This window comes from Mizuhopecten yessoensis, unplaced genomic scaffold (genome assembly GCF_002113885.1).
Source record: "Mizuhopecten yessoensis strain PY_sf001 unplaced genomic scaffold, ASM211388v2 scaffold6647, whole genome shotgun sequence".
Lineage (NCBI taxonomy): Eukaryota > Metazoa > Mollusca > Bivalvia > Pectinida > Pectinidae > Mizuhopecten > Mizuhopecten yessoensis.
In genome coordinates this window covers 530,073-557,330 of record NW_018406654.1, presented here as the reverse complement: position 1 = coordinate 557,330, position 27,258 = coordinate 530,073, and the positions used below count along the sequence as shown (strand labels likewise).

The following is a 27,258-nucleotide window of genomic DNA, read 5'->3' as shown; positions in this document are numbered from 1 at the left end:
AGTACACACATAATATGACACATAATACAATATACAGATATACAATAACAACCCATTTCAATTATTCTTGTAGCTGACTTATTTTAGATATTCTTCATCTTCTTCATCTAATATACTTCCTCTGTCGATACCGACTCCATAGTAAGTAGCTTCATTACTCTTTGTATAAATTTACGTACTTTTATTAAAAGTACCGTGATTCATATTGAGAACATTCCTTTCATTTTGATATAAGTTGGGTTGACATAATAATAATTTGGTATATCCCGTGGTCATAGTATCACGAAATTAGATTGCTATCTAAGTAAGTCCGTGATAGCATATAGATTACAGCACAATCTCTGACGTACATCGTAATTAGAAAATTCACACTTTCACAGGTACACAGTTATACAAGCGTGGCCACATCTACTTTAAGCATGTCACACATTGTATTACAAACTGACAAGTTTGTCTCTGAGCTCAAATAAGCCTGTGACATTTGATAGAGGAGGGGCGCGTGCCATTGTGAGGTGTTTAAACAAACTCCATATCCAGGTGTGCAAAGGTGTGTTATGTGTTGACAGTACAGGTGAGCCACTCAAGTTTCACCTGTCGAGGGGCCTTGTACAGGTAGATTAACAGCAGAATGCTGTAATTGTAAAGTATTGCTACAGATTTTACTCGGTGTGGTGATATAATTTCCAAAAAAATATTATATATATAAATAATCGTGAGCTAACCTTTATCGAAGCTCCTTTGAAAATATCAGGTACCAGTGAGCGTTCACTTTGTAAAGCATTAATGACGAAATGTCATTATTGTTTTTAATTCAAGCCAAGCCCACGTTAACGGGAAAGAAAATGTAGCGATATGTGTTCGTTCACATCAGGGTCACCGCTGTTCTGTTAAACTAGTATATAAATGAATAGCATACAAAGACAGTCCTAAGATTTTCTGAAAAATAATGAAAAAATGACAATTACTTCAGTTATACGTACACAATTTTTTATCAATCCCCACTGGTTTGGAAACCTCAACATGATTTTGTTTTGTTTAATTTATTACCTGTTATCTTTCCTGGAAATTTACAAGAATTGACGAGAGAGACAGTTATTCTTTTAAGTTTCGAGGGTATGTAGTACCGGAAATCGATGTCAAAGAAAGCACTACATGTCATTTGCATTATTATTGTACAACGCAATTGTGATCACAACTCCAATATACTGAACAGTTAACAGGAAAAGTTCACGTTTATTCAGCCCGATTTCATCAAGCAAGGTTGTCGTTGAAAAAAAACTCAATTGACCGTGATAGATGTTGTCGTATGTAGATAGATTGCCGATTATTCAAATCTCGTTTTTACTCTCTTGATCATTGTGAATCTACCGAGACCTGACGTGTTCTATTGCTTTACGCCTCAGTGAACATGTTTCAAGCAAATAATTGATACGAGTCTTTTTGTTGGAGGCCTGGATGGTTTACAACGGTTTGCGGGAGCAGACGACACTATCGTCACCGGCATCGCTTTCTTTCCGGGTGAAAGCGCAGACATTGTCCGCCATCAATGTTGTCACGTCACGGCACGCGACCTGCGTACGACCAGCACGCGTCAGCTCAACTGTTATCGTGAGAAATTAAATATATTCAGGTCGCATTTGAGTGACAAAGTTGAAAGCGTTAGTAGGGAGCTTTTAAATTTAGAATAATTGACGGATTTTTCACCGTAGTCATGTGGAGATCCCCGATCGCCGCCTTTGTGTCGGATTAACCTACTATACGGGGTATACTGCTTCGTATGCAGACGGCGTAACAGTATTTTAATCAGAATCGAGGGGGAAGTGCGATAAAGGAACTGTGAATTGAAAAGAGTACAACTCTGCTTTGTAAGAATAGTCATCGACGGATGTATGAGTCTAGACTTAATACCGGCAAAGTTTCAAAGCAGTGACGTCACATGTTTGTGACAAATACCCCATCCCTTATTTCGATTTTTTCGATGTAACTGAATACTACCCTACCGAATGATGTTTAGCTGCAATGGCCATCTAACCACAGTTACGAAATATAATTATTAAACAATTATTTTAACTTAAGTTTTATTTGACTAACGAAGTATTTACCATGATATTGTTCTTCACTATGAGTCGGAGAACCTATTTCTCCCACGATAAAATAGTTTTTAAGTCTGAATTGAAACAAATATGATGTTACATGACGTCCTAAAGTATTGTTATCTTACGTCAGAAACAGAACTTTAACCAATCACATCACGTGTGCGTTACCAACAATAGTTAACATGATATGTTTAAAATAAGTAGAATTTTGACAATAAAGCTACCTTGGTTGACATTTTACTATCATACTAGCACACTTACTTACGTAACATATGCGATTGAACAAACTTAATGACGAACAAATTGATGACGTCACAATTCGAGGTCAAAGGCAAAGTAGTAGTGCGTTCCCTTGAATTTTTCATTGTTATAAAATCACGATGAACACAAAAATAGTCTTATGCTTTAATTTTGAATATGCTAGAAAATAAGCTCGTCTCGTCTTTATGGGATATATAGAACAATACCATTATACATTTGATGTGGAACTTAAACAGAAAACATATCCCTATACTTTTCAGAATTATCTCCCCTTTGATAACATCGTGTATACGTTCTGACAGTGACTATTAAGAGAAAGCGACAACATCTTCACTAAAAGGACATAGCGAACACTGTTTCGGAAGGTTTTAGTCTGGCTCGGATCCAAGTCGACTGTACTCTTTACTGAATGACATCATCGATCTACGTATTACAGGAGCTTTATTTCTATATTGCGTTTATAGTTTCTCTTTGAGAGATTGATGGAAGGACGATAATAAAACCAAACAGGATCTCAATAAATCTAATATATTACACTTTAATGTACGTACATCATTTAATGAACTTCTGTTGTCGTAAAATATTGCCGTAAATTATGTCAGTATTCCTGATCATTGGAGTGTTTGACAGTTATCGATATATGACGTGTTTTGATTGCGTCTTATAGAATGTGATCGTAGAATTAAATTGAAAGTAATCCGCTCTTGTCCTACTAACATCACGCGTGATCTCGTTCTGTTTTTAAGATGATTACATCTTGTACTTGTGTTACAATGAATACTTCAGAAGATCACTGATGTATTTCGTTCGATATGCTGATGCAACACCAGTCAGTGTATTGCTTCATGTTGTGCACTACGTGGCATTATTCATGACGTCACGTTATGTGTGACGTCACTTACGCTATGTCCCTTTGAATTTAGAACAGAGAGAAACCCCAGAAAAAAGAATGACAGTTTTCGGTCAAATATTCAGGATTAAGAAGCTGGAATGTTATGGATAAAATTTGCACAAGGCAGACGGATCGACTTATTCTCGAGTTTTCAGTATCCTTGTTCCGAGGTGATGACATTTTTTTTTTAAATTCTGACTCACATATAATGCATTCATTTAACCTAGAAACCTTTTATTGTTGTCGGATTTTTTCGATATTAAATTTTCAGTCATAAAACTCACATTTTTCATTCCAACAGTAGGGTGATTTTTCGAATCTCGTTTATCTCAATTTCCAGATATAATTCCAATCTTGTTTCTTGATCCGTAATGATCCCCCTGCTTGACCCTCGACGGTGAGATCATTTCATTATTTGTTTGCATTAACTGTCGCGTGCCGGGCACGTGTTCCGTTGTATTAACCGTTATTGGTATTATCGATTAACGTCTGTTCACCTGAACTTTAAGCTCCATACCTGAATAAAAACCTTTGATTTGCACCTGTGTGCCGTGTATAGATCAACCTGGAACTAGCTGTAACATACGCTTACTCATCAGCCGAAGACAGATTTCAAATTATATTTTTTAATTATTTTGCAAATATATTAATGTTTTATGTACATATCAGGAGATGATCAATTTACTCCCAGAAAACGGAATATTTATTTTCAGTTTTAATAATTATTAAAATATTATCATAGATGTCATCCCTCCCTCATTAGGAGGGAGACTTCCTCATTTTGATCAACATTTACCGATCTCCCTCGAAACTTCCTCCTTCAAGTCCAAACTCACACAAACTCAAAATCTACAACCTGTGGTCAAATGATCTCCTAGTTACTGCAGGGTGTGTGTAATGATTATAACATGTGTCTGAATCAAAAGACTGATTTTTTTTAGAGTTATCTTGATGCATAAAAAGGGGAAAGATCAATTGAGCAAGGCAGTTTTAGTCGATTTCCACACACTTTCTCCCTCATTGGAAATATTGAATGAGGGAGATCTCCCTCATTGGAGGTTTTCAAAGGGTGACACCTATGTATTATCAGGGACGTATAGTGTCTATATACTGTCCCTGGTATTATCGATTAAAAATTGACCCGATGTGTCATTAGGAAACGAAGCTCGACACGGCGTGTTTTGTTAGACAAACAAAGACATGGGTCTCCACCGACGACTTATCGCAAAGGTCCATTACGTACATCTCCACAATCAACAACGACCCTTTTCATCTTGTTTCAGATCAAATACGATGTTGATACGCTACTTGTAGAAGTAATGCTTCAGGCCAAACTACTCCTGTGTAAGAGCAAATGAGTTTTAGCAATGGGATTCAAAATGTGTGTTCCGGATAAACCGTCTCCTTTATTAACTATAAAGTCAAAAATGAAGTCAATAAAACTATTTCGTATCATTCGGAAAGCTTTGGTTTATCGAAACTCGGAAGTTACCGTGTGTTTACCATTTAATGTCGCAAGGGTTTTTGGTTTGAACTGATAACAGTTAGCTCGATATTCTTTTCTTCTTTCTTTCTTTCCTCCGTTTATTTTTCATACTTCTGAGTTGGCGCAAAATACCAAAAGGTAGTTTCGAATAGTTTTCAGGTGTATTCTCTCAAATTTACGAAAATATTCAACTTGATTTACTACCTACATCGACGATATTAATCTTTGACCTTTTGAAACATCTTTCACTTACATAATGAAAAAAACTTACCGCTGGGAAACAATATGCGACAGGTGCCGAATGATGACGTCAGAAGACTCCCATGATTTTTAGCTGATGGATTTTTCATGAAGCAATTACGCGTAAGCGAAACCTTGCTCTCATATTGAACAAAATCGCTACCAGCTTTTAAAGCCATGTATAACATTTGAGTACGGGTTTATTGGTAGCTCTTAGTATTATTTTACACTTTCAATCGATATCATTTAGAATGATGGATATCATCGAGTTCGTAAAGACAGAATGGTATTCAGGAGGGTTCTATTGCATTATCTTCATCTCATATTCTTCTTTCATCATATCCACATACAAGTTTTATATCTATTTTACGATTTTCGTTTGCCACCGGTGATGTCGGTGTTGGTATACTTTACACACGTTCGGAACCCCTTGTACAACTCGGCGATCCTAAGTATATAGAAGTTTAAGGTACATTTTACGTCTTTCGAATGTTTGTGCTTTTAATGTTTTTAAAGATTGATTATAATCGAAACCCCTCAGACTTTTTGCAATCCGAAGCATACCGATTTTTATATTTCTCATGACTTCTTTATGCCATCGATACTATTTGCATTTATTTACATTTCATACATTCGGAACCCTTCTCAAAACTCGTCAGTTCGAAGCATACCGGTGTGAAATATATATTTTATGGTTTTTTTTTGTGCCATTGGTAATGTTTGTGTTTGTATTGTGCATTGCAAACATTCGGAACTCCTCTCTCAAAACAACAATCCGAAAATTCAGATTGCTCTTGTCAGTATATTATTACCAACAGGAATCCTTCCTCTTCAGTTAGAATTATGAATATTAAGTTTAAATTAAGTAAATTTAAGAATATATGAAAACACCGAAAAAGAAATGACAGGTCAAAAGGAAAAGGTGAAATGTTGCAATACTTTCTCTGTATACCGAACCCCGAACCCCCCTCCCTCGCTCCCACGGGCTTCAAGGGCTGAGAAACTGGCGTCCCTGATCATCATACAATAGGAAAAAAGCAAAACAAAAAAAATAATCCAGCCGTTCTGGAATTCACATACTCACTTTCACGGTTAGAGTAAATATAAATATTCAGGATATATTGGAGTATATAGTGATAAAAAGGGAGTTTGTATTGCGTTTGATTTGATTAAGTCGGATTAAAAAGTACGTTAGTACAAATGTTCACGATGCTAAGCCTTAATGTTCAACACAGGTTTCCAGCTTTTATAGTTCATACCACCGACGTAAAAAAAATCGCACCTGTCTTCCCACGCGCGTGCTAATCTTGTGTATACACCTCTTTACGTGTAATTGTCTACTATCGTGTAAAGTCATGAATAATAGAGAGAAATGTATACCATACTTCAAACAAATCCAGAAAATCAATCTCCGAAGCTTCTATTGGGTGGTTTAATTTGTAGCCAGACCTAATATATATTTTTAAAAACTTTTTGTTTTTTGTTTGTTTTTTGGGTTCGTTTAAGGAGGATTTTATGTTATGTATTATGATTCCTTAGTTACGTTTGGAGGGAATTTGTTGGGAGGGGTGTTGGAGGAGGGGGNAATTACGTGCGTTCATGTTTAATCAAAGGAATATATAATTTATGCAATTTTGAAAGTTCTTTTCTATTTCAAGCAAAAGTGGCTTATTAAACATAGTTCAATATTTTAAAGATATTATCAAGATAAAACAAATTTCCATTCCGCATTAATGTATAGCATATGACATCTATCGGACTTGAAACTGTCACCTTCTGATAAGCTACTCAATATGGATCTCCGATTATTATTATAAAACATTTGTCTGCTAACGTATTTGAATTGTCATATGTTGATTAAAGGATAACAAATGAAAAAAACAAAATAGACCGACATCTAATCACGTCACAAACGCCCAAACTAAATAGCGCTATCGAGTTAGAAATTTAATAAACAAAATCTATTTATAGTCCATTTTTTTACGTACAATCTTTTGAAAAGACAAAGAAAAACACATTATTTTCATGGCATGCGATTGGTTTAAATGGCAGTACGTTCAACCTCATAAATTTGAATAATGTAGTAAAAAACATCATCCTACGCATTTGTCCTGTGGAACGTTAAATATCATTATGTGAGGACAACATTTAAATATTTAAAACTAATATCTATGAATATGAGCTTGAAATACAATTTAAGTGGTCGTTTTACACAAAGCGAAACAGACGTGATAAATGTCAACCACAGACTGTCAAAAAACAGCTGATATATAGCTAAAAGTGTTTTTTTTATTTATTTGTCAAGCATTTATATACACATTCATACAATTTTACAATTAAAACACATTTAAATTCTGAGGATAAATTTATGCACAGCCACACACAGACTTATTAGACACGAGATAAGACCATTAGGGAAAGGGCTAAATATAAGTGATCAATATTTCTTAAAATTTTGTAAAAAATACAACAATTTTTAGACCTTTAAAGTGTTATACGACACACACTTGCTGTTAAACATAAACAAAAAATGATATGATAATTAGACAATATCAATTAATGACAACAAAAATGAATATTGTATTTACATACATTCAACCAATCTTCTCCCATAATCGTCAAATTTTATTTCGCCATATCTATGACTGCTGTGCACATGTGCCCTTTGTTATACACTAATGTGTTTCTGAGTAAAATAAAAAAATCTTTAATGTGAAAAAAAAACCCACTATCTGATTGAATGTGTTTCGTGTTCTATAACGGCTCTTATACATCGCGTAAGTCTGTGGCACGCGAGTTTGTGTACATAAGCTTTAAGTACTCTGTCACTCTACAAAGTAATTCTTTTGTTTATTGACATACGACATTTTGGCGCTAAACGGCGCGTGCAGCCGAGTGTGTCATAGATACACGAGACTCCGACGAGAGCTATTGTTGACACAGGTACCCGATGATTGCACCTTCGTAATCTCACTAATGGACGAACAGGTGTCCAGCAGGTTTGCCGACACCTCTAGTCGCCGATGGTCAACGGGTGGCGCGTGCTCAAATCAGGCCTTGGTCAACAATGCTTGTTAGGTCATCCCCGCTAACAAGTTTGGCTCTTCGCCGCCTTAATCAGGTCAGTTTGGCAGGTGAACGATGCCACAGCGGTGGCGATTTCTATTGATGACGTAACCACTGGTAATTTGTGTGACTGGTATCGCCTCAACTGACCATGAGCAGGACACTGGTCAGACAATTCGCTTGCTAGCGGCGTTTTGTTTACTTTTTAACATAGGGACAATTCAGATTTCCTTCAATAAAATGACGAAAAGACGTAGTTTCTACGAAATATATACAAAAAAACATTAGATACACCAAAAGTATCTTATTAAAAATCGTACTATTTGATGTGATATGTACCTTCATTTAAAAAGAGTTCCACACGAAACTATGTTTTGGAGATGGCTATTTTGACCTAGTTGATAAATTAATTACAGACTTGAAAGCTTCACAAACCTGGTATCAATTGATAAGATGCAGTTTTAATGAATGATTTAAACAAATGGTAATTAAAGAGTTCGATTCAAGGGAGATAAAGGGTAGCAGAAATTATGTACAAGGTAGCCTTAATTTGTTTACCCGTGCTCTGTCAGGACACTAAAAGTTTTATGCTGTGCTTTGTACATTGCTATTATTATTGATAAATGATCAATTAATGATCCTAATGATGTAATATTAACATCCAACCTCTATAGCGATTCTGACATTTTAATCAAGCTTATTAAATATTCAATTCAAGAGTTTTCGTAACTATGATGTCACCTGGTGGCATTGACGCTGACCAGGGCATCAGCACCGCCCCTATGTAGCGATCCTGACATTTTAATCAAGCTTATCAAATCGTTCGTAATTATGACGTCACGTGCTGGCATTGCCACTGACCAGGGCAGGACAAAAATCAATACTTATTGATTATGTCCACTCGACGGGAAATCTGAGCCTGAGGTTTCATAATCGTTAAAATGACCCTCGCAACATCTTACTTCCGATAACGATGTCTATAATGTACACACGGGTATAGCCATTTCAGCTGGTTTAACTTGTTTACCTTTTGTAAATCATTTATAATTCATTGATTATGAGGGATACTGATGTCTCGGCTTGAATCTCGGGGTAACTTGTAGTTAAAATTGATTTTGACAATGGTTTTCTCTAGTTAATTGGTATTTACATGTTTTATAGACAAAGCATTTCTCTCAAGTTTTCCTGATTTTAAAAAACTAACATTTTTGCTGCAGTGCATTAAAAACGATATTTAACAAACAAACAATAACGTATTATGAAGGAATGTCAGTGTGTTAAGATCCCTAAAAAAATCAGTCTGATTGTAACATAACCAGAGCCATGCGGTTTCTTTGTGTAATAAAGGATGAATCTACATTCAAATTCAAGGGTTCTCAGCGCTTTTACTTTGCCTTAGCGTGTGATTTAGTTTCGTTTATTGGCCTTTAGCCTTTCGGCTAATCAGCATAAACATTACAATACATTTTACAAAATTGAGTTAGTGATACACAGCAAGACAGACATAGTATGGAGGTTGGACAATATGTGTAATTATTCATTTGATCTCAGTTGTGAAGCAGAAATTAAAAATCTAGTCAACATCTATGCATTCACAACAATCAGTCGTAAGTTATTTGTTAATTGAATGTGACATAAATGCTACACTCTGTCTACAAATACTGCTACGCATTGTCGCCTCAAATTAAATATAAACTTATTTTTAGTCGTGTTATTTTTGGCTCTTATCTTTAGAGTTGTTTTTATTGGTGGTTTTACAAAATGCTTAGAATATTTTGATACTTGAAAACAACTATGACCGTTGACGGCTTATAATCGGCTACATAATCGAAACACTCGCTGTATGCATTTCTTACTTTCCTCGGCTAGTTATATCAATCTCATACATTATCCTCTGCACAACCATTTAAAACTTTAAAAAAACCCGTAAACAACATTTTTTTTCCACGGTGAATTATTTGATAACATTTGATAATGTGATTCACAATAAAAATAAGCTATGATATAAACACAAGCTACCTTCTTGACCATTGTAGATGGTTTACTTAGTCCGAGTTAGCGATTAACTTTAACTATCATATTAAAAATAAAAACATCTTCCTCGTAAACTTTGACTGTTGCGTGGGCCCGATCAAATCAAATCAAATCGTTTCGTATAAAAATGAAATAAACAGATTCGCACCAAACCATCGTATTTGACTGCTAAGCCCTTGAAAATATACATTATTCTATATTGCACAATAAAGATAACAAGTTATTTTCTTAATCCAATTAAGCGGATTATTGACAGTGGATATCAATACATATTTCGTCCTTTCAAGTTTAGCGTGAATTAATGATCAAACGTGTTTGCAGTCTCTGATTATTCTCACGGTAAAAAAAGGTTACCTGGACAGGTAAAAATCAATTTAGGTGGTTTGCATAAACGGAGATCTCAACCCAATAATACATTATTCCATATATTGCTATGAATATTTAATTACGAAATGAGAAAGACGAAAATACATAATTAGTATAAATGGTATATTATTTTCTGGCACACAATGAGACAGGTCTGACAAGAACATTGATTTATTCCGAACAAAGGTTTTTGCACCTGGTTGCTATGGGTACGTTATGTTAATATGACTTCGATACGACAGGTGCGTTTCTTCTGTCAGTATACCGCTAGGTGATCATACTACATTGACAGATGGAGAATACTTCAAATACTTCGGGGCCAGTCGACTCCCATCTGCCCCCTATTTCGGGGGCCCGGCCCTTCAAAGGGGCCGCTTCTTACACCCCGCCAAACACACACATAGTAAAAGTTTACACATTTGGAACATAATCTGGTTCACTCTTCAAAAGAAAAAAATGTCCGCTTGATTGATTTTAACCCAACTGGGATTAAATGTAGAACAGAGTATACCCAGCAGACGAATTTCATTGGCTGCTACCGTACTGAATCCAGTTTCCGGCGAGTCCAATAAATTGGAACCGCGAGGGGTGTTCACTATTTCTTTGTGTTATAAGCGTAGACCGGCGCGAGTGGACTGAGCCAACAGATTCGCGTAAACAAAGAATCTAATGGGATATTCGGAGCCGGGCAAGCTAAACCCAGTTGGAGGTTTTTCATTAATTTGCTGATGGATGAAGCTAAGTCGGCGGGTATATAAGGCGGAGACGGGAATTCTACACAGTTCCGTTGTTGTGTACGTGGGTCGATGTTGTAACTCTGTAGTGCTCTCGTATTATATTAGTGTATATTCGGAATCACGTTGTTACGACAGAAAAATAATACGTTATCAATGTTATTATAGAGATATATTTTATATTTTGTAAAAAAAAAACAAGAAAAAAAATTATTGAAAAAAGTGACCGTTTTTTTTTATACAAATCTTTTGAGTGAACTTTTTTAACTGCTGTGATTTAAACCGAGTTCGAGGAAACTATGGTCGCTGGAGGTACGTATTTATTTTGTTTATTTAATATCATTTGTTTATTTTTAAAATATTTTAATATATGAAATGATATGATGACAACGTGTTATTGACTAGATAACCCCCTCATTTCACTAGAAATTATATGTCTTTGTGTCACATTTGCATATTATATATATAAATATCATTTAAAACGAACTTATCGTGACAAGCTATGGAAATGATAGATAAATACTCTGTTTCATAGACAGATATGAAAGAGAATGAGAGACGGATTTAAAAACCATCTGTCATATATTCACTTTCCCCTTGACTAATCTTCATTTTATTTTATACTTACCCGACATAAGATGAAATGACAGCTGTAGTACTATCGTACAAAAAAACGTTCAATCTTAACCGTCAAACATTTCTCTTTGTGGTACAAATGAATCGCGACTTTTACGCTCCCCCAGGGAGAAAACGCAGATGTCGTTAGATTTAGAAATAGTACTGAGATGATGAACCTGGGGTTTTCTGCTGCAAGTGGCGGGTATTATAAAGATTACGGCCCAGCAGTGCTTACCGAGAATGGCTTTTCTGTGGTACATGTACATTTAACGGTGTAACTGAACTATCTACTGAATCAGATGTATAATCTCGGCTACCGATGCAATTTAACCAGTGTTGACTGAGAATGAAAGTTAATGAGTGGCGAGCGCAGGTGGACAGCTCGTAGGGACGGGTACAGCTCGTAGTGGCGCGTTATAAATTGGCCGAAGTTGGACATCTACTGACCTGTGCATTTATGGTCATCATTTCATCATGATAAAGGCTCCAAGTCGTATTCATTGGGAAACAGTCGTTTCACATACTTCTCTCCAAAGCTAGCTACACAAAGCCAAATAGTTTACAGACTCTGGGCGGAGTTGTATAGTCTTTGTGTTGGGATTCTCGGCACTTTTGAATGGTCATTGTGCTAGCTGTCTCCGATTTCCTGTGCATTGAGCTATTCTTTTTTTATGTTTGAAATTCAAACGTGTTTATCTTCTGTGCACAAAGAGTCGGTGCTATAGATTAAATACTCGTGAAGACGGCTTTGTTGAAAAGCTAATGGCATACCACCACCGGCTACTGTTTGGACAGGATAGAATTACGAGTCCATAGAATTAATCTATTACAGCTATTGGAAATGTTGACAAAACCTACAAAAAAACCTCCGTTACCGTTCCTATCACATTACGAGATTACAGAATATTTTTGTGAGGGAAAATGGAATAACGCGCTAATATGTGTGTTTTTGACTAGAATTCGTTTAAAAAGATCTGAGTAAGTTTGATAATAAGATACCCACATTTAAGATAACAATATAGTAACTCTTCATATCAGGAAATAATACGGTATTGACACAGATCACGTTAAGAATATAAACTTAATCATGAAAGGTTTTGATATGGTGTTAAAAGTGAAATGATGCTGGGGNAGCAGGTTTACCTGTAATGTAAGTTCTTATTAGGTCACTGTTAAGCTCTTGGCTTTGTGTCAATTTCTTTGTATACTTAGCTCCGTTGACACATTAAGGCAAACCTTTTTTAATCAAAATCAGTGCAAATAATCGTTTAAGTTAAAAATAATTATACTTTCCTGGGACTCAAAATGCTAAGCTCATGATGGTGTACAGAATAGTGCATACATTTCTACATTATCTTTAAAAAATTGAATTTGAAAATTTGATAGAATCTAGTAAATACATATATATCTGGGGTACCATCAAGTACATGTCTTTGCTATCCTTCTCTGGCCCCATAACAGACTCAAAGATACCACTGGCCCAAATACGTTTGTCTTTCGTCACGCTGTCCATTTCATTTATTGACCACCTGCTCTGGTACGCGGGCAGTAAGACTGGACATACACAGAGTACATTTATTTGCCTGCTAGTAATCAATGTGTTTGTGGCCAATCATGACTGGATTTTATAACCATTTGCTACCAATCAATGCATTCGAATCAATTAGTAGTACATGTGGACTTGGACACCAGTGACAAACCTTGCTAGATGTTTCTAGAAATAAAGTCCGAAGTACTGATTTCAAAAGTTAGAATTTCAATAAATCTTCCATGAGATACATGAAGTGAGACACGATTTTGTCATGAAACGAGATGCCCCACCCCCTTACCACCCCCTAGATTGCCGATTGTAGTTTAGGTTGGTGCTGGTCGTACTGTCTTTCCACTGACAGATCAACTTTTGCAAACTGGGACTATTAACCAAGAGTTGTCAGGACCCTGGGACCATTTGACCCGTTTCAATTAATCCATGCAAACATTGACCGCCATCTTTTACTGAGAGAATCGAAAAGCACGTGATGCCGTGATGGGTAAATGGTGATATGTCACTTATGTGTGTGTTCTAGTCAAACATTGTGCTGTCGGCGTTGTGAGGGTCTTTGTGGCCCGTTGTCTGTTCTGGTAACACAAATCGATTTCTGCATGGTTTAAAAACTCACAAATAAATTAGACTTTGGGTGATTCCGGAATGGTGTATAGATAGTCGGTCAATGTCACGGGTCGCGATATTGTCTTTGCGGTTGGCGTAGGGCAGTCGATCGATTCCCGGTGTTAAAATATAAATTTCAAATATTGACACAGCATCATTGAGTTCTGAATGTGTAAATGTAGAGCTGGGTTTCAGCTACTTTGGTAAATAAGTAATTTATGGGACCCTGTGCCTGCGATGATTGTGTGGCTCATACGTACCTCGTCGATCGATTTGCATTTAGGAAAAGAGCAACTTTGGAAACATTGACCCATTTCAGACATGCTCATAGGCTTCTGCTGATGAAGCTGACTGTATATCTATGCTTCGATTTTGAGTTACTAGACACTAGTATAATGATTTTCCTAATTACCGAGTTAGTTATCACAATGCATCAATTATTGTAAAATTCGATTTTATCCACGGTTCAACTTGCAGATTAAAATAAATGAAATGGTAAAATCGGTTGAATATTTCGTTCATTATTTAAGAAAAAACATATGAGAAACGTGTGACGTGTTTCATCGTAATCACGTGACCTCATTGGTTCGAACGCACGTGTGTCATGTTTGGTCTCAAAGACACGTGCTTAGTGCTAAATCTACCCACATGATATTCTGAACCAATGTCTAACAGTGGCTTGTTCAGTCAACGCTTAGTGTCGCAGCAACTAGAGACATGCGTATAAGGGGACTGTTCTTTGTTTTAGGATCCCTGTTCCACTACACTGTGGCTTTTCATTCATGTATTACCCCCCCCCCCCCGTATTACTAGTACTAGTCACTACGAATCAGTCGCTAACTCTGCGTTTCTAAGACGCTTGCTTGCTATATATTACAATACATTCAGTCCCGACTACAATTGATCAGTTAAATATCACTTCCTTTACTCTGTGTTCCTTAGACGCTTGCTTGCTATATATATATACTCGATCACTAAAACTAGTCACCTCAAATCTGTGACACATTTCTTGCTTGCTATATAGTGATACATTACATACTGTTTTGACTGAAGTTTATAAGGTACAAATCGCTCGTTTACTCTGTGTTCTTAAGACGCTTGCTTTAATACATTCGGTTTTCACTAAAATTAGTCACTACAAATCAGTAATTTACTCTGTGTTTCTATGACGCTTTGCTCTCTCTATATATAGTGATGCTTAATATCCAGAATTCACTAAAATTAGTCACTAAAACCAGTCATTTATTCTGTGTACCTAAGACGCTTGCTTTATATATATATATACCGATGCTATACATCCGTTCCTCACTAAATTAGTCACTACAAATCAGTCATTCACTCTGCGTTTCTAAGACGCTTGTGTTCTATATCCGTAGATATAATGGTGGTGGCGCCACCGTAACATACGTTCGTCACTGCGTATCGACAAACTTCATGATTATTTTATATCTTTCTCAGCGGTTGAATTTGGTACATGACCATTTACGGCCAATGTCTAGAATTTTATTTCCCCAAACCCAATCATTATTGGGATCTATCTGTGAGGCATGGCGTCTAAAGGTCACGGAGGCGGGACCATGACGTAATTGGATTCATTTGTCATCATTTGACCTTCCGTATTTGGTCAGTAGACATGTATATATTAAAGTCATATGTATGCTAATTTGACAGGTCAATTATTTACATATATCCAAAGACGCCATCCAATGAGGTTAATACAATAGAGTGTTAAAATCTGCTGAACCATTTTTCGTAATGTTGACTTATATGTAAATGTCGGGGTCTTATGGTAATACACATAGCAATCAATTTGACATTGTTCTGCGATGCCAGTCTCGAGGTCAAATGTAGCTATTTATAGATATTGTCACCGCATGTGATTGTCACTCGATATTTTGATAGTCACGTGATAATCAACTGCAAGGTCACGTGATATCAACATGCTACATTTAGCAATTCCAATTATTGTCCCGGCAGCCATTTCTATTTGCTGACCTAACCAGAAGAAATATTGACCTTTTGTTCCAAATAGAAATGGTTGTCTGGTGATGCTAAATCTCCAACGTGGGGACTAAAATAGACAGCTGGCTATCATCGATGACTGTTTGACCTTGGTCAGAAGACCATGAACAGACGCAAATTGACCGCTCTGGTTTCTTGGAATGTGTGTCATGGGCATAATGAATCCCGATAATGCGTAATTTTACCATTTGAATATTACCTAATGTGGCACCTTATTCATGAACATCATAATACAAAACCGATTATAGGTCAGTTACATTGGATGGACGTTAGTATAAGAAAGTAGCAAATGTTGAACACACACGCCTAAATTAGTGTCCGGGGAATCAAGCGCGCCGCTGACCAATTTTATCTCTTAGCATAATAGTATCTTCTTTATCATTATAACATAAACTCGATAATACCATTTAGATTGGTTGTATCAGGCAAACTTTGGCAGACGACACTTGTAAATTGTGGAAGTTCTGACAGGAATTCCTTTTTCAGCAGAATTTACCCCAACAGTGTCCAATTAAGTCCCTTAAGAACAACGGAACTGAACAGACAGCCGAAAACAAAGCAACGCATTATCTTCTTTTATAGTTTTGATTTCGTGATAGTTCTCTGATTAATATTGCACATAAATTCATGAAGTTGACGTATTGCAGATATATTGTGCATTGTTTGTCGTAAGAACAACACTTACAAGTAATATATCAAGTGTTGAGTCATTTTATGAACAGTGACGAGGGGAAAAGTCGTCCCAGATTAAAAAAACACACCACAAAACAACAAAACATATGCGTTTGTCTTGTAAACTAACAGATATCAGAACTCTTTAGTCGCGTGCTCGTGCGGTATTGTTACTTTGACTAGTAAATGTATATAGCATAACCTGCTAACACGCTCTCCACACATCCCAGGCATTCTTAAGATAAAAAAAACAACACCGGAACATTGGATCCGGAAAATTCTTCCGCACGCGTATATATCTCTGTGCCTGATTTATGAGGACACGTTTACTGACTCATAGTTGATTCCTGGTCGTTGCGTCACCATGGCAACATTTACTCGTTCCTACGTATTAAACATCTTCTATTTTGTCTACGAGTTTGAGTATAAAGTATCGTATTGTACTGTGTAGTGCAAGATTTAAACAGTTGGCTTCTTTCCATTGGCAATGTCGGTAAACTAATTCCGAATTGTGTTTTATCATCTGAAGCAAAGATTATGATTGGCTCATAAACACAAACGTGCTTTATAAAAACACGCGCTGTTGAATGAATCTGGACAAAACGTAAATTCTCACGTTTTTGCTTTCAATGTTTGGATTTTGTCAATAACTTGAAATTAATGGAATTTGTAATTTCTTGTAATATGACGTTGGCTAGATATTTCTACAATAATTGCATGAATGTAAACAATCCTTCTAGAAAAGTGTATGAATCGTGAATTAGCATTTCGTGTTACCATCCGGGTAATGCAGCCTCTGTACCCAGAGATTATAATATTGATGTTGGCACATGCTCTTTAAGAAGGAAACGTTTACCAGGTACTAATTGAACAAGAAAAGTTATTGACCATTGCAAGATGATTGTAACCTTGCGAATATGGCACCATCTTATATAGAAACATTAAGACGGTATTGAACTACACACGAGTCGTTGCAAATTCAAACCAATAAGAAGACTAACACGTATACAATGACTGTATCGTACGTATACGGCACCACCTTACATAGAAACTTTTAAAAAAGAATGGAACTACACACGAGTCGGTGCAAACACAAACCCATAACAAGACTAACACGTATACAGTCTCCGGCAAACATGCACACATCGCTACAGCAGTACGTCGTGTGTAAGTTCTACTATAGAAGACCATACACACTCAGTCCTGGGCGGTAAACACAGCATGCACACGAATCATAGTCTGTCAGCAACAGCACGTGTAAATCGTAAAAGACTTTGGTTTAACAACATCTTAGGTCTTCGAGGACAGACAGTTTGTAAGCGAGACTCACGGACGTGGGCGTGGCAGTGGGCGTGGTTGCACACTTATGTTGCCTCAGCATCGTCAGATATCTACAGCGTCTGTAGTGTATCTACTTAGACCCTGCCTCGATCTGACAACTTTGAAATGAAACAAGGTTCTTTGCAACATTGCAACATTGGGTAAAATGCTTCTAGCCTACTGCATCTATAATCACAAACAAGAAAAGACTATATTTAAGATTTCGCCAAAACCTGGAGTGCAAATCGGTCAAAAAATAATCTGTCGCCATTTAAAAACAACCTAGTTTTAGATAGTTAAACACCATTTGATTTAACGATAGTATCATCGCATAGAGCAAAATAATACTTTCTGTATTCGTTTTCTTGATTGACATTAAGATAATTGCGTCAAATAACCTATTTGGAGTAATATATGATCGGGTACTGTTGCATTTTACTCTTATGTCACAATTGTTAAATTTTAGTTTATCATGATTATTTTTCCCTTAAAAATATTCCAAAGCTATGGGTTCATTTGAAGAAATTGTTTCATGAAGCTACAGTCATGACGAAAAACCGTTATCAGTGAATGGTTACAGTGTTGGCAGTGGCACAGGGAACCTTAATGCACGTCCGTTATACTCGGTGCCCCCTTTCTATCAGCGCGTGGACATTTGACTGATGTTGCACTGGGTGACCTGATGTTCAAGTTCAAGTTCTTTATTAACTTTGAGTCTTGCGACTCATCAGTGTAACACATATACATGATATATATATATATATATATATACTTTCTCATAACATTGACAAATATCGAAAATACTAATAAATACACAGACGAGACAAAACACTCGGAGAGCATAACTACTTATGTTAATAAAGCTCTTCTTGAATTTGCAGCTTTAATGTATTTGGCCAATTTTGCTAATTCATTTGTGTTTTGTCCGTTAAATAACTGAATTAATTTAAACATGCTCGGTTTTTTACAATAGTACTTTTTTAAAAATTTCTCACGTAAATCAGAATAACAGGGGCATTTAAGAATAAAATGAAATTCATCTTCGACATCATCTATATCACAAGCGGTACAGATTCTTAAAAGTCGCGGAATATTTTGATAACGACCTTTCTCTACATTTAAATTATGGGCTGAAAGCCGAATTTTTGTTATTTCTTTTAAGTAACCTTTCATAAACGATTTTCTTAAATAACCCTGTATACCAACTTCTTTGTTAAGACATGTATAAAAAAATCCTTTTGATGATGTTCTAATTTGTTCTATACAATCTTGTCTATAAATATCTAAAAGTCTTTCTTTAATTATAATCAAACAGCTATTATCAATGTTATCTGTTTGCCATATGTAACCTAGACCTATTCTATATAATTCATTCTTGATATTAATTACCCATTATCATGTATCGGTATGTCGTCTGCTACTCCTGGAATCCCCTGACAGGGTGTTAAAAGTCCGATCTGATCTAATTGGATGCGTGGAGTACAGTATACTGCTTGGGAAGGGTTTTTCAGCCTCTGCATCACTGGGTCTTATTTGATAATCAGGAGACAATATAGATGGTTAGGATTTATTTCCCAGTCATCAACAATCTATACATATTCAATATTTGTTGTCGGAAGCCAAAATCTGAGTAAAACCTCGTTAATCGAGGTTCTACTGTATATCGTAGATAGCAATGCTTTCCTTGATTTGCATGAGATAAATATGGGCAGGTGCCACATGCGGTACAGGAAGTGCATACCCTTGTGGAACTTCCGAATTCACAATTTGCGTCAATTAATGATGGTTGGTGTTGTTTTTCCTTTTGTTTCGGTGTCTCTTGAAACCCTGTCGTTGTCTTTTGGCACAGAATTGGAGAGTTCGAACACATCTTCATATCAGGTGTTGTTACTCTGGTACATGGGTTTTTATTTCGTCTGATGACTATCGAGACAAGGAATACTGGGATTATGTTCGTGTTTAGTCGTTATTTCTATATTGGAGATGGAGTTGATTCTTCTGGTACCTAGGCCTGCTCTACGCCAAAATATTTTTATTTTTTATTTTTAGTGGATTTTTTAGCCTATCATAACATAGGGTCTTTGAATGTTTCACGTTTGTATGAGACAGACGTAAGTATGTATGTTATTCTATGCCTCTTGGCTGGATTTGCAGTAAATCAAAGTCAGATTGATGAAGGGGTTCGTCGCCATTTGGAATAGACAAATATAGACATTACATCTCGTTTTTTCAGTTACATCAATCAGAACATCGGCTCATGTCTAGCCGAGCTACATTCAATGTGCGAAATGATAAAGATAAATCGATATCTGGAGCAGACAAATCTGTATGTTTCTTTTTTTCTCTCTCAAAATCCTGGCCCCATATTCTTGAAACCATTTTCATGCTGAAGCATGGATTATGAGCTGAAACTAACGTTCTTGCAACTCACTTAAATCATGTCAAACGATGTAAATATTGAAAACAGTATTTTGCTTGAAGTCTCTTGAAATATTTTCAAAATTATTGACATAATAACGTTTCATTATCAATTTTTAACCGGTTCAAGAAATTATGCTTGAGCACAAATTCCAACATTGAGCATGAGAACGGGTTCATGAATAAGAGCCCAGGCGTCTTTCAAAACCATTCACAAATGTGCTATTTTTGTTAATTTCGCCGTTCACATTCAAATACTATGTATATTTTGTTGTTTACTGAAATTTTCGCTGAAATGATAAATTCGCCCTACGCAGGACGAAGAAGGCGAAAATTAAACTGCAGCGACAATTTCCTTGTATACAGTATAACTTGTGGTGGGGATTAGTTGGAATTCTATAACCCATGGTTGCTTTAACGAAAATCTGAAATCGATGTGATCCATATGATTGAGTTTGATACCATTCCGACAACAATTTCTTTTAGAATTGGGCACATCTTTCTTCTGACAATATCTCAATCTCAATACATCTGATCGTATTGCGATTTATCGTGATACCGGTACTATATATATTTCCATCAATCGGTGCACTGCTTCTGTCGAGCTTTGGCAAAGTCGTGGTCCTAAATGTTTCATCGATATTTGTAACAGACAAACCTGACCAATATATTTCTGAACTCTGCAGTAAAATCAATCGTCTAGTCAGGACGCAGTATATGTGCTAAACGATTTCATGAAAATGAACGTAGTGTGTAGCCAATTGTCTAGGCCAGCAATATGTGATATAAGTAACAGAGGTCAAATTGTGTCAATGCCTCCGCCAGGAGTCGGACCAGGGACCTCTGGCTTACAAGTCGTACCCTCTACCGAATGAGCTATTGGAGAACATCTCCCTAGCTGAGACGGTAGGAAGCGGCTAGTATTTTACCAGGGTGACATATATTTGATGCAAAAAAACCCAACCCATATGCATATTTGGAACAGACTAGTTTAACCCTTAAACCGTTACATGCCGTTATTACTGTGAACGTCATCTTGGGCACCGGTACATTTTAAGCCGGATGCAACGTGTCAACAACTCGTTGATATCTGTAACTGAAACACAAGCCGGCGTCATGTAAGCTACTTTAAGGTTTCTTGCATACATGTTTGACCATATAATTAATTTCTGTACGTACAACACATGCTCGTCTTATTTCTGAAATTCGTATAGCTAAGGGCTTTATGCACCGCATCTGTTTCTTTAGTAGTCTAACCCTTTCACCACTGTTGACCATACTGGACTCATATAGATCAAAGCATTGTATATTTTACTAAGGTTACATTGGGATGAAAGGGTTAAAGTGATTTGGCCTTCCCTTTGTTTTGTCCCTAGCAACAGCTGTACGTTGCAGTGAAGTTAATTTTCGGCATATCGTATTTATTACCAAATCTTAAGGGTGTGATCACGTGTGATTCTTTCGTTAAGTTTTCATGACCTATACATTGGTAAGGTATCTATACGACCATGTTCAATAATAATATTAACTCATTCACCCCTGATATTTTCATAATGACTATTCCCACCTTTGAATTGGAAGAGTTCACATTTGTCTTCAGGGGTGAATGAGTTAATAATATATTCATCATTCCAAGAACTACATGTTTCGTGAGCCTGCACACTTGTAACTTAGACAGAAGTTTGGGGCGGCATGTGTACGTCATTCTGAATGTAGACTCTGTAATGCGTGTGTAAGTCTACAGAATAATTTATCTGTTATCAAGATGAAGTCCATCAATTGCACGTCCGTATATATCAGACCTTCAGTTAGCATACCTCGTACAGCGCGTGCTGATAACGCACTCGTGATAAACCCTTTCTCTCTGACGCAATTTACCACACACTGGCAAATCAACTTAACAATATATTTATATAATACCTCGACTCATTCCCCAATCCCCTGACGAAAGAACTGAAACACGTTAACACATTTTGAACAAATAGGAAGGAATTCCACAATGTTCCGTTTGTTTCATACGCAAACAGAATTCGTTAAATGTACTGACAGGTCGTTACAGTGTAGCGCAATGTCTAGAAGATCGTATATTGGGTTCAGCAAGCTCGTCTGAAAGTGTTCAGAAGAATAAGACTTTTATAATTCAATCAATTCCGTATCTTGTACGTCTTATATCCGTTTATGATGTCTTCAGGGATAAACTCGTACACAAAGAGCACATATGTAGAGCAACATAAACATTTTACAGTAAAATAGAAAAACAGTGAAAAAGGCATAGTCTTGCAGAACAATAAATCTTTTGTTTAAAAATTTCAACGGTTTCGATATTTAAAAAAAGTGCAGAGAATGAAGAATAGACAGGGAAAGTAAGAATACGGATTTTTTTTAAAGAAAAATACAGATTTTAAAATAGAAAAAAAAATTATTTTGTCAAAAAATACGAGATCCAAACATTTTCTGAACAACTCCTAAACAGAATTCCAAGTAACCAAACAAATATGTAACAGGGATCGGAGATGTTTGACGGAAGACAAGGAGTATTCATATACATATTTAAGAACAAGGGAGTTGTTGTTTACGGATTGTTTATCTCCACAGGAGCTGCGAGAGACTCTGAGGCCCCTTGGTTTTACTTTTGCTAGATACTGGGAGCTGTAGGGACAGAACGTTACTGACAGTTATAGCAAGCTCAACATACCGCAGTTAGACTGTATATAATATTCCCAGCCTCGCTCGTTCACCAGTTTCATCCCACAAATCTACGTCAGTCTTAATTTGTAGACGGGGCCGGGACGTATACTATACGTACTTCTGTAAACCCGGTAATCGCGCGAACTTGTTCCAAATATATACAGTAGCAATATAAATAACGATAGGACTATTTCCTATTGGTATTGTTTAACTCGTTCAACCCCGAATACACATTTGAACTCTTCCCATTCAAAGGTTGGAATAGTTCATTATGACATTTCAGGGGTGGATGAGTTTAATCTTTCCAAATGTATTTAACTCGTGCACTTGACAATACGATCGTTTTAACTTCAATCGTATATACACCCCATTGAATGTGATTTATATCTTAAAATCCTGATTTTACCATAACGCCTGTTTGACTAGCATACATGTTTTGACGGAATATTGATAATAAACTTATCAAAAAGATACCAATTTATCATACATTATCAAAGTAAATGACATTTGTTTCATTTGTCAACTATTCAGCAATACCTTTCTCTTATATTTCTATAATTGCAATATATTCCGTTAATGAAATTTGGTTTGCAAGGAAAGCACCTTATATGAGTACACATTCATGCATGTGCTATATTTTACGGGCCAAACTAAGTACATTGCAAGAATCATGGTTCTTTCAAACGAACACCAAAAACATATTCTACAAAGCCAGAATTCCAACTCAATATCAATAAAACTAGGTTATGCTATGATGGTAAGCGTCTTCTGTTTCATCGACGACACAGCAGTACACACTAATGTGCATTATCAAAAATATCGACCTTCATAGTAATAACTACACGTTTACATATTGATAAGAACCAAAGTATAGAACATCCAATTAAGCTTACTAGCGATATTTGAGACCAGAAGCTTATAGTTACAAACATTTGAGATGAATGTCGCCCCGTTTTAATTTAGAGCATATCATGTACTATATTCATTACATACTAATTGCTCAAAATATTGCATTCGTACATGTATATACAAAAATATCAATATATGGTGCAAGGAAATATTTCCAAAGTGGAGAAAATATGAGGTTATGCAATTTTCGTAGCAATCCGCTCCTTTATCGAGACAAAGAAAATCACCGAACAGTTACATTATATATACACAAAAATAGAAATATAATAGGATATAACAAATATTTGAGAACAATAAGCCCTATTGTAAGCCGAATGCAGGTTAAACTTATTATTGAAAGAAGGGGTCTATATAACTCTCTAGTTTAAAATCATGATGATTGGTGCAAAGGTTTGTGTTGCAGAAATCCCCGTGCTAACTTTTTTCATCACATAAAAGCTTGAAATGAAATACACATCATTTGGTCTCTGTGCGGGAGACGCTTGGAATCCCGCTCTTTGACTTTCTCCAGCCACTCCGAGCGAGATAACGTTCTATCTTATAAAACGAGAGGTGATAAATATCACAACCAACTACTTCACTCTGTGAGGCATCAGACCAAAGGCACTACACAGGAGGAATCGTTTTCTCAGATTACATGAAACAAGAATTCAACCTATATTTAACATACATTTCTTCGGAAATTGAATCGTGTCATTTCGAGTGCAAGTTGAGGAGATATTGATGTCACGTGACTTTAAGTGACCAATAACATAACAAGTCGTAATATGTTTGTAATTGAGTTAAAAAAAGAATCTCATATCGACTGAAAGAGGAAGCGTTTTTTGTGTTTTGTTTTGTAGATTGTATTGATAATTTTAAATGGACTGATGTCGTTTTCTCATAGAGCGTATTTACATTACACATGTGACATATCCGGTGTTTCGGCACGCGCTTCCACTCTCGCGCACTCGATCGATTAACTCATTGTTTAGTTTAGACATTTAGTTTTAGTTTCGTAACATTTATGCACATACATTCCCTGTAACTTGATTTAACTGCACGTGCAGTGCAATCGGTACTGCTAGAAAATCTAATTTCACTCTATTACCATGACAACAGAATTATCCTACCATACAGATAGCGAGAATGCCTGCCTTCCCAGGATCGCAGTAATTGCTTTTACGTACAGACAGATGTTTGTTTACATAAAAAATAAACTTCCGCCTCTTAACGCAAACCACGTGCTTCCTGTTAAACACGTGCTTTAAAAGACTTTCAGCTCCAGCATATATTCTATCAACATACACTCGCAGAAACCTTTGTTTATAGAATGGCGTTTAGTATAAATTCTCTTCCTTTGTACAAATACAGAAACAATGTACAAAGCGAACTAGTCCGGAAATCAGATTTTCAAGTTATATTAATCCGTTGGACGATAGGACGTTCACGTATTATCGGACTTAGTTGAATAAATTATCGCTTAACATAAGTTATGAAAAACACTATAAATAGATTCTAAACATATAATTAGAGACGTGTTATGCCGGTTTGTTTAAAAAAAAAGCAATCATATTCTATTTGGCGCTTGTAATAATTTCTTATTGAACTGATTGATTTTAGTCGGAAACCATGCATCCGGATTCGTTTCTAACTGGTAGTATGTTTATCTTGCATTAACAACTGTATCAAAGACGACTTTGCAGTAAGTTTTAAGTATATCGACACGGTTTAGAAATAGCCCATGACCGAATGAATGAAATTTCAAGAGAACTCAAACGTCATTAAATGTGCAACATTATTGAAATAAAACGCATCTCTACAATTATATTGCATTCATGTAAATACAGTAGATATTGTTTTACTTTTGTGCACGAATGTTTAAGAAAATCTTTCGGAAGAGGAAATGAATTACTATATTTTCATCTAAAACAGCATAGATTCTACGAACTTAAAGGAAGTGATTAGGACCAAGGTAAACGGGACCGCATCCTGCATATAATCTTGATGAGCACATGTTTTTTGTTTGTTTAAGTGAATATTTTCATGACATTACCATGCCATTATAAATGCGCAAGAAATGTCGTAAAATTAAACTATACACTTTCCACGACCTGTGGTAACGTTATAAATGCGTACAAAATCTTTCCTGTCACGTATGTATGTCAATTTCTATATATGCAAGTGACCCCATGACCTTGTGACCTCGTGACCTTAGCTCTTTCGGTCATATATTGTTTTCCCTTTCACGTGCAGTACCACATACGAGGCATCTGGCACTTTGACGCAAAGAAGGATTAGTCGTTCGGCCGATCCCCCCGCCATCACTTTCTCTGCTCCCTACTGGGCGTCTAATAGCACCTCCCATGTGTCCGTAGCCGGTGCAGAACATTCCGGTCTCGAGACACAACAACTTTATCTCCTTTAAGGAAGAGCTCACTTCCAAGCCATCTTTCAAAAAAATGAAAGAGTTCAAATTGAAAATTCTGTTTTTTCCTGACAGCGAACAATCTAATTTAATTGATTTTTCTTTCAAGTTCGGCCCGTTTAAATTTGTTTCACTCAACCGGCCTATTTTAAGAGATAGCATCGGTAATGTGAATGTGCTATCGTGGTTACAGAAACCTACTTACGACGGGGAGGAGGGTAGGCTTACTTACATTCCCAACACTGAGTCGTAAATTGGTTCCCTCTCGTGCGCTCGTGCTTAACTTGGAGATGAAGGGCTACGTAACATGGTGTTGTGACGCAATACCACACACGTGTAAAACGTTCTGGTGAACTTTAAACTTGATTTACACTTGCAAATCACACAAGTCACCGGTGTAACTTGGGGTAACCATATTTGCCGATATCATTCGTTTGGGGTGAAATTCTCTCTCGAAATATAAATTAAAGGACACCGTTTGAAAATGTAGTTTGTTGATATAGAAAGCCTAACAAAGCAAATATTTACTGCACCAGCATTTAGACTTCTTTGTCAGGTTGGCAATAATATAACACGGAATTATTCAACTTTACGTTGTAATTATAAAACTTAAATTCTAAATTTGACAGCGTATTCAAATACAATCATTCTTAAACACCACTCTTCTTTGTAAACACGAACAATTACAAATATTAAGACATTTTGAAGGAAAAGTACAAGTAACTTAATACATCAAAAGCGAATCGCATAAAATTCACAGTGGAAACGGGAAGCGCGTCAAAGCAAATATCATTACGCCTTAAGTAAGAATATTGAACAGTAACTTTCTGTTCCAAGGAAACACGTGCCACCATTTTCACACAATAAAAGAGAAATGACT

The 27,258-nt window shown here is 36.3% G+C and overlaps 1 protein-coding gene across 5 annotated transcripts in view; it reads left to right on the top strand.

The window, feature by feature from the left end:
* Positions 1-27,258, top strand: part of LOC110452380 (CUGBP Elav-like family member 4) — a 105,902-nt gene that overhangs the window by 38,809 nt on the left and 39,835 nt on the right. For 2 of the 5 annotated variants that reach the window (XM_021500860.1, XM_021500859.1), the window contains exon 1: positions 11,134-11,487. The exons of 2 other annotated variants lie outside the window; for them this stretch is intronic. In XM_021500860.1, the coding sequence (XP_021356535.1) occupies positions 11,475-11,487 (13 nt within the window). In that variant the 5' untranslated portion in view covers positions 11,134-11,474. Of the gene's footprint in view, positions 1-11,133; positions 11,488-27,258 lie in introns of those variants that run through there. One more of the 5 variants, XM_021500861.1, reaches the window with a different exon arrangement.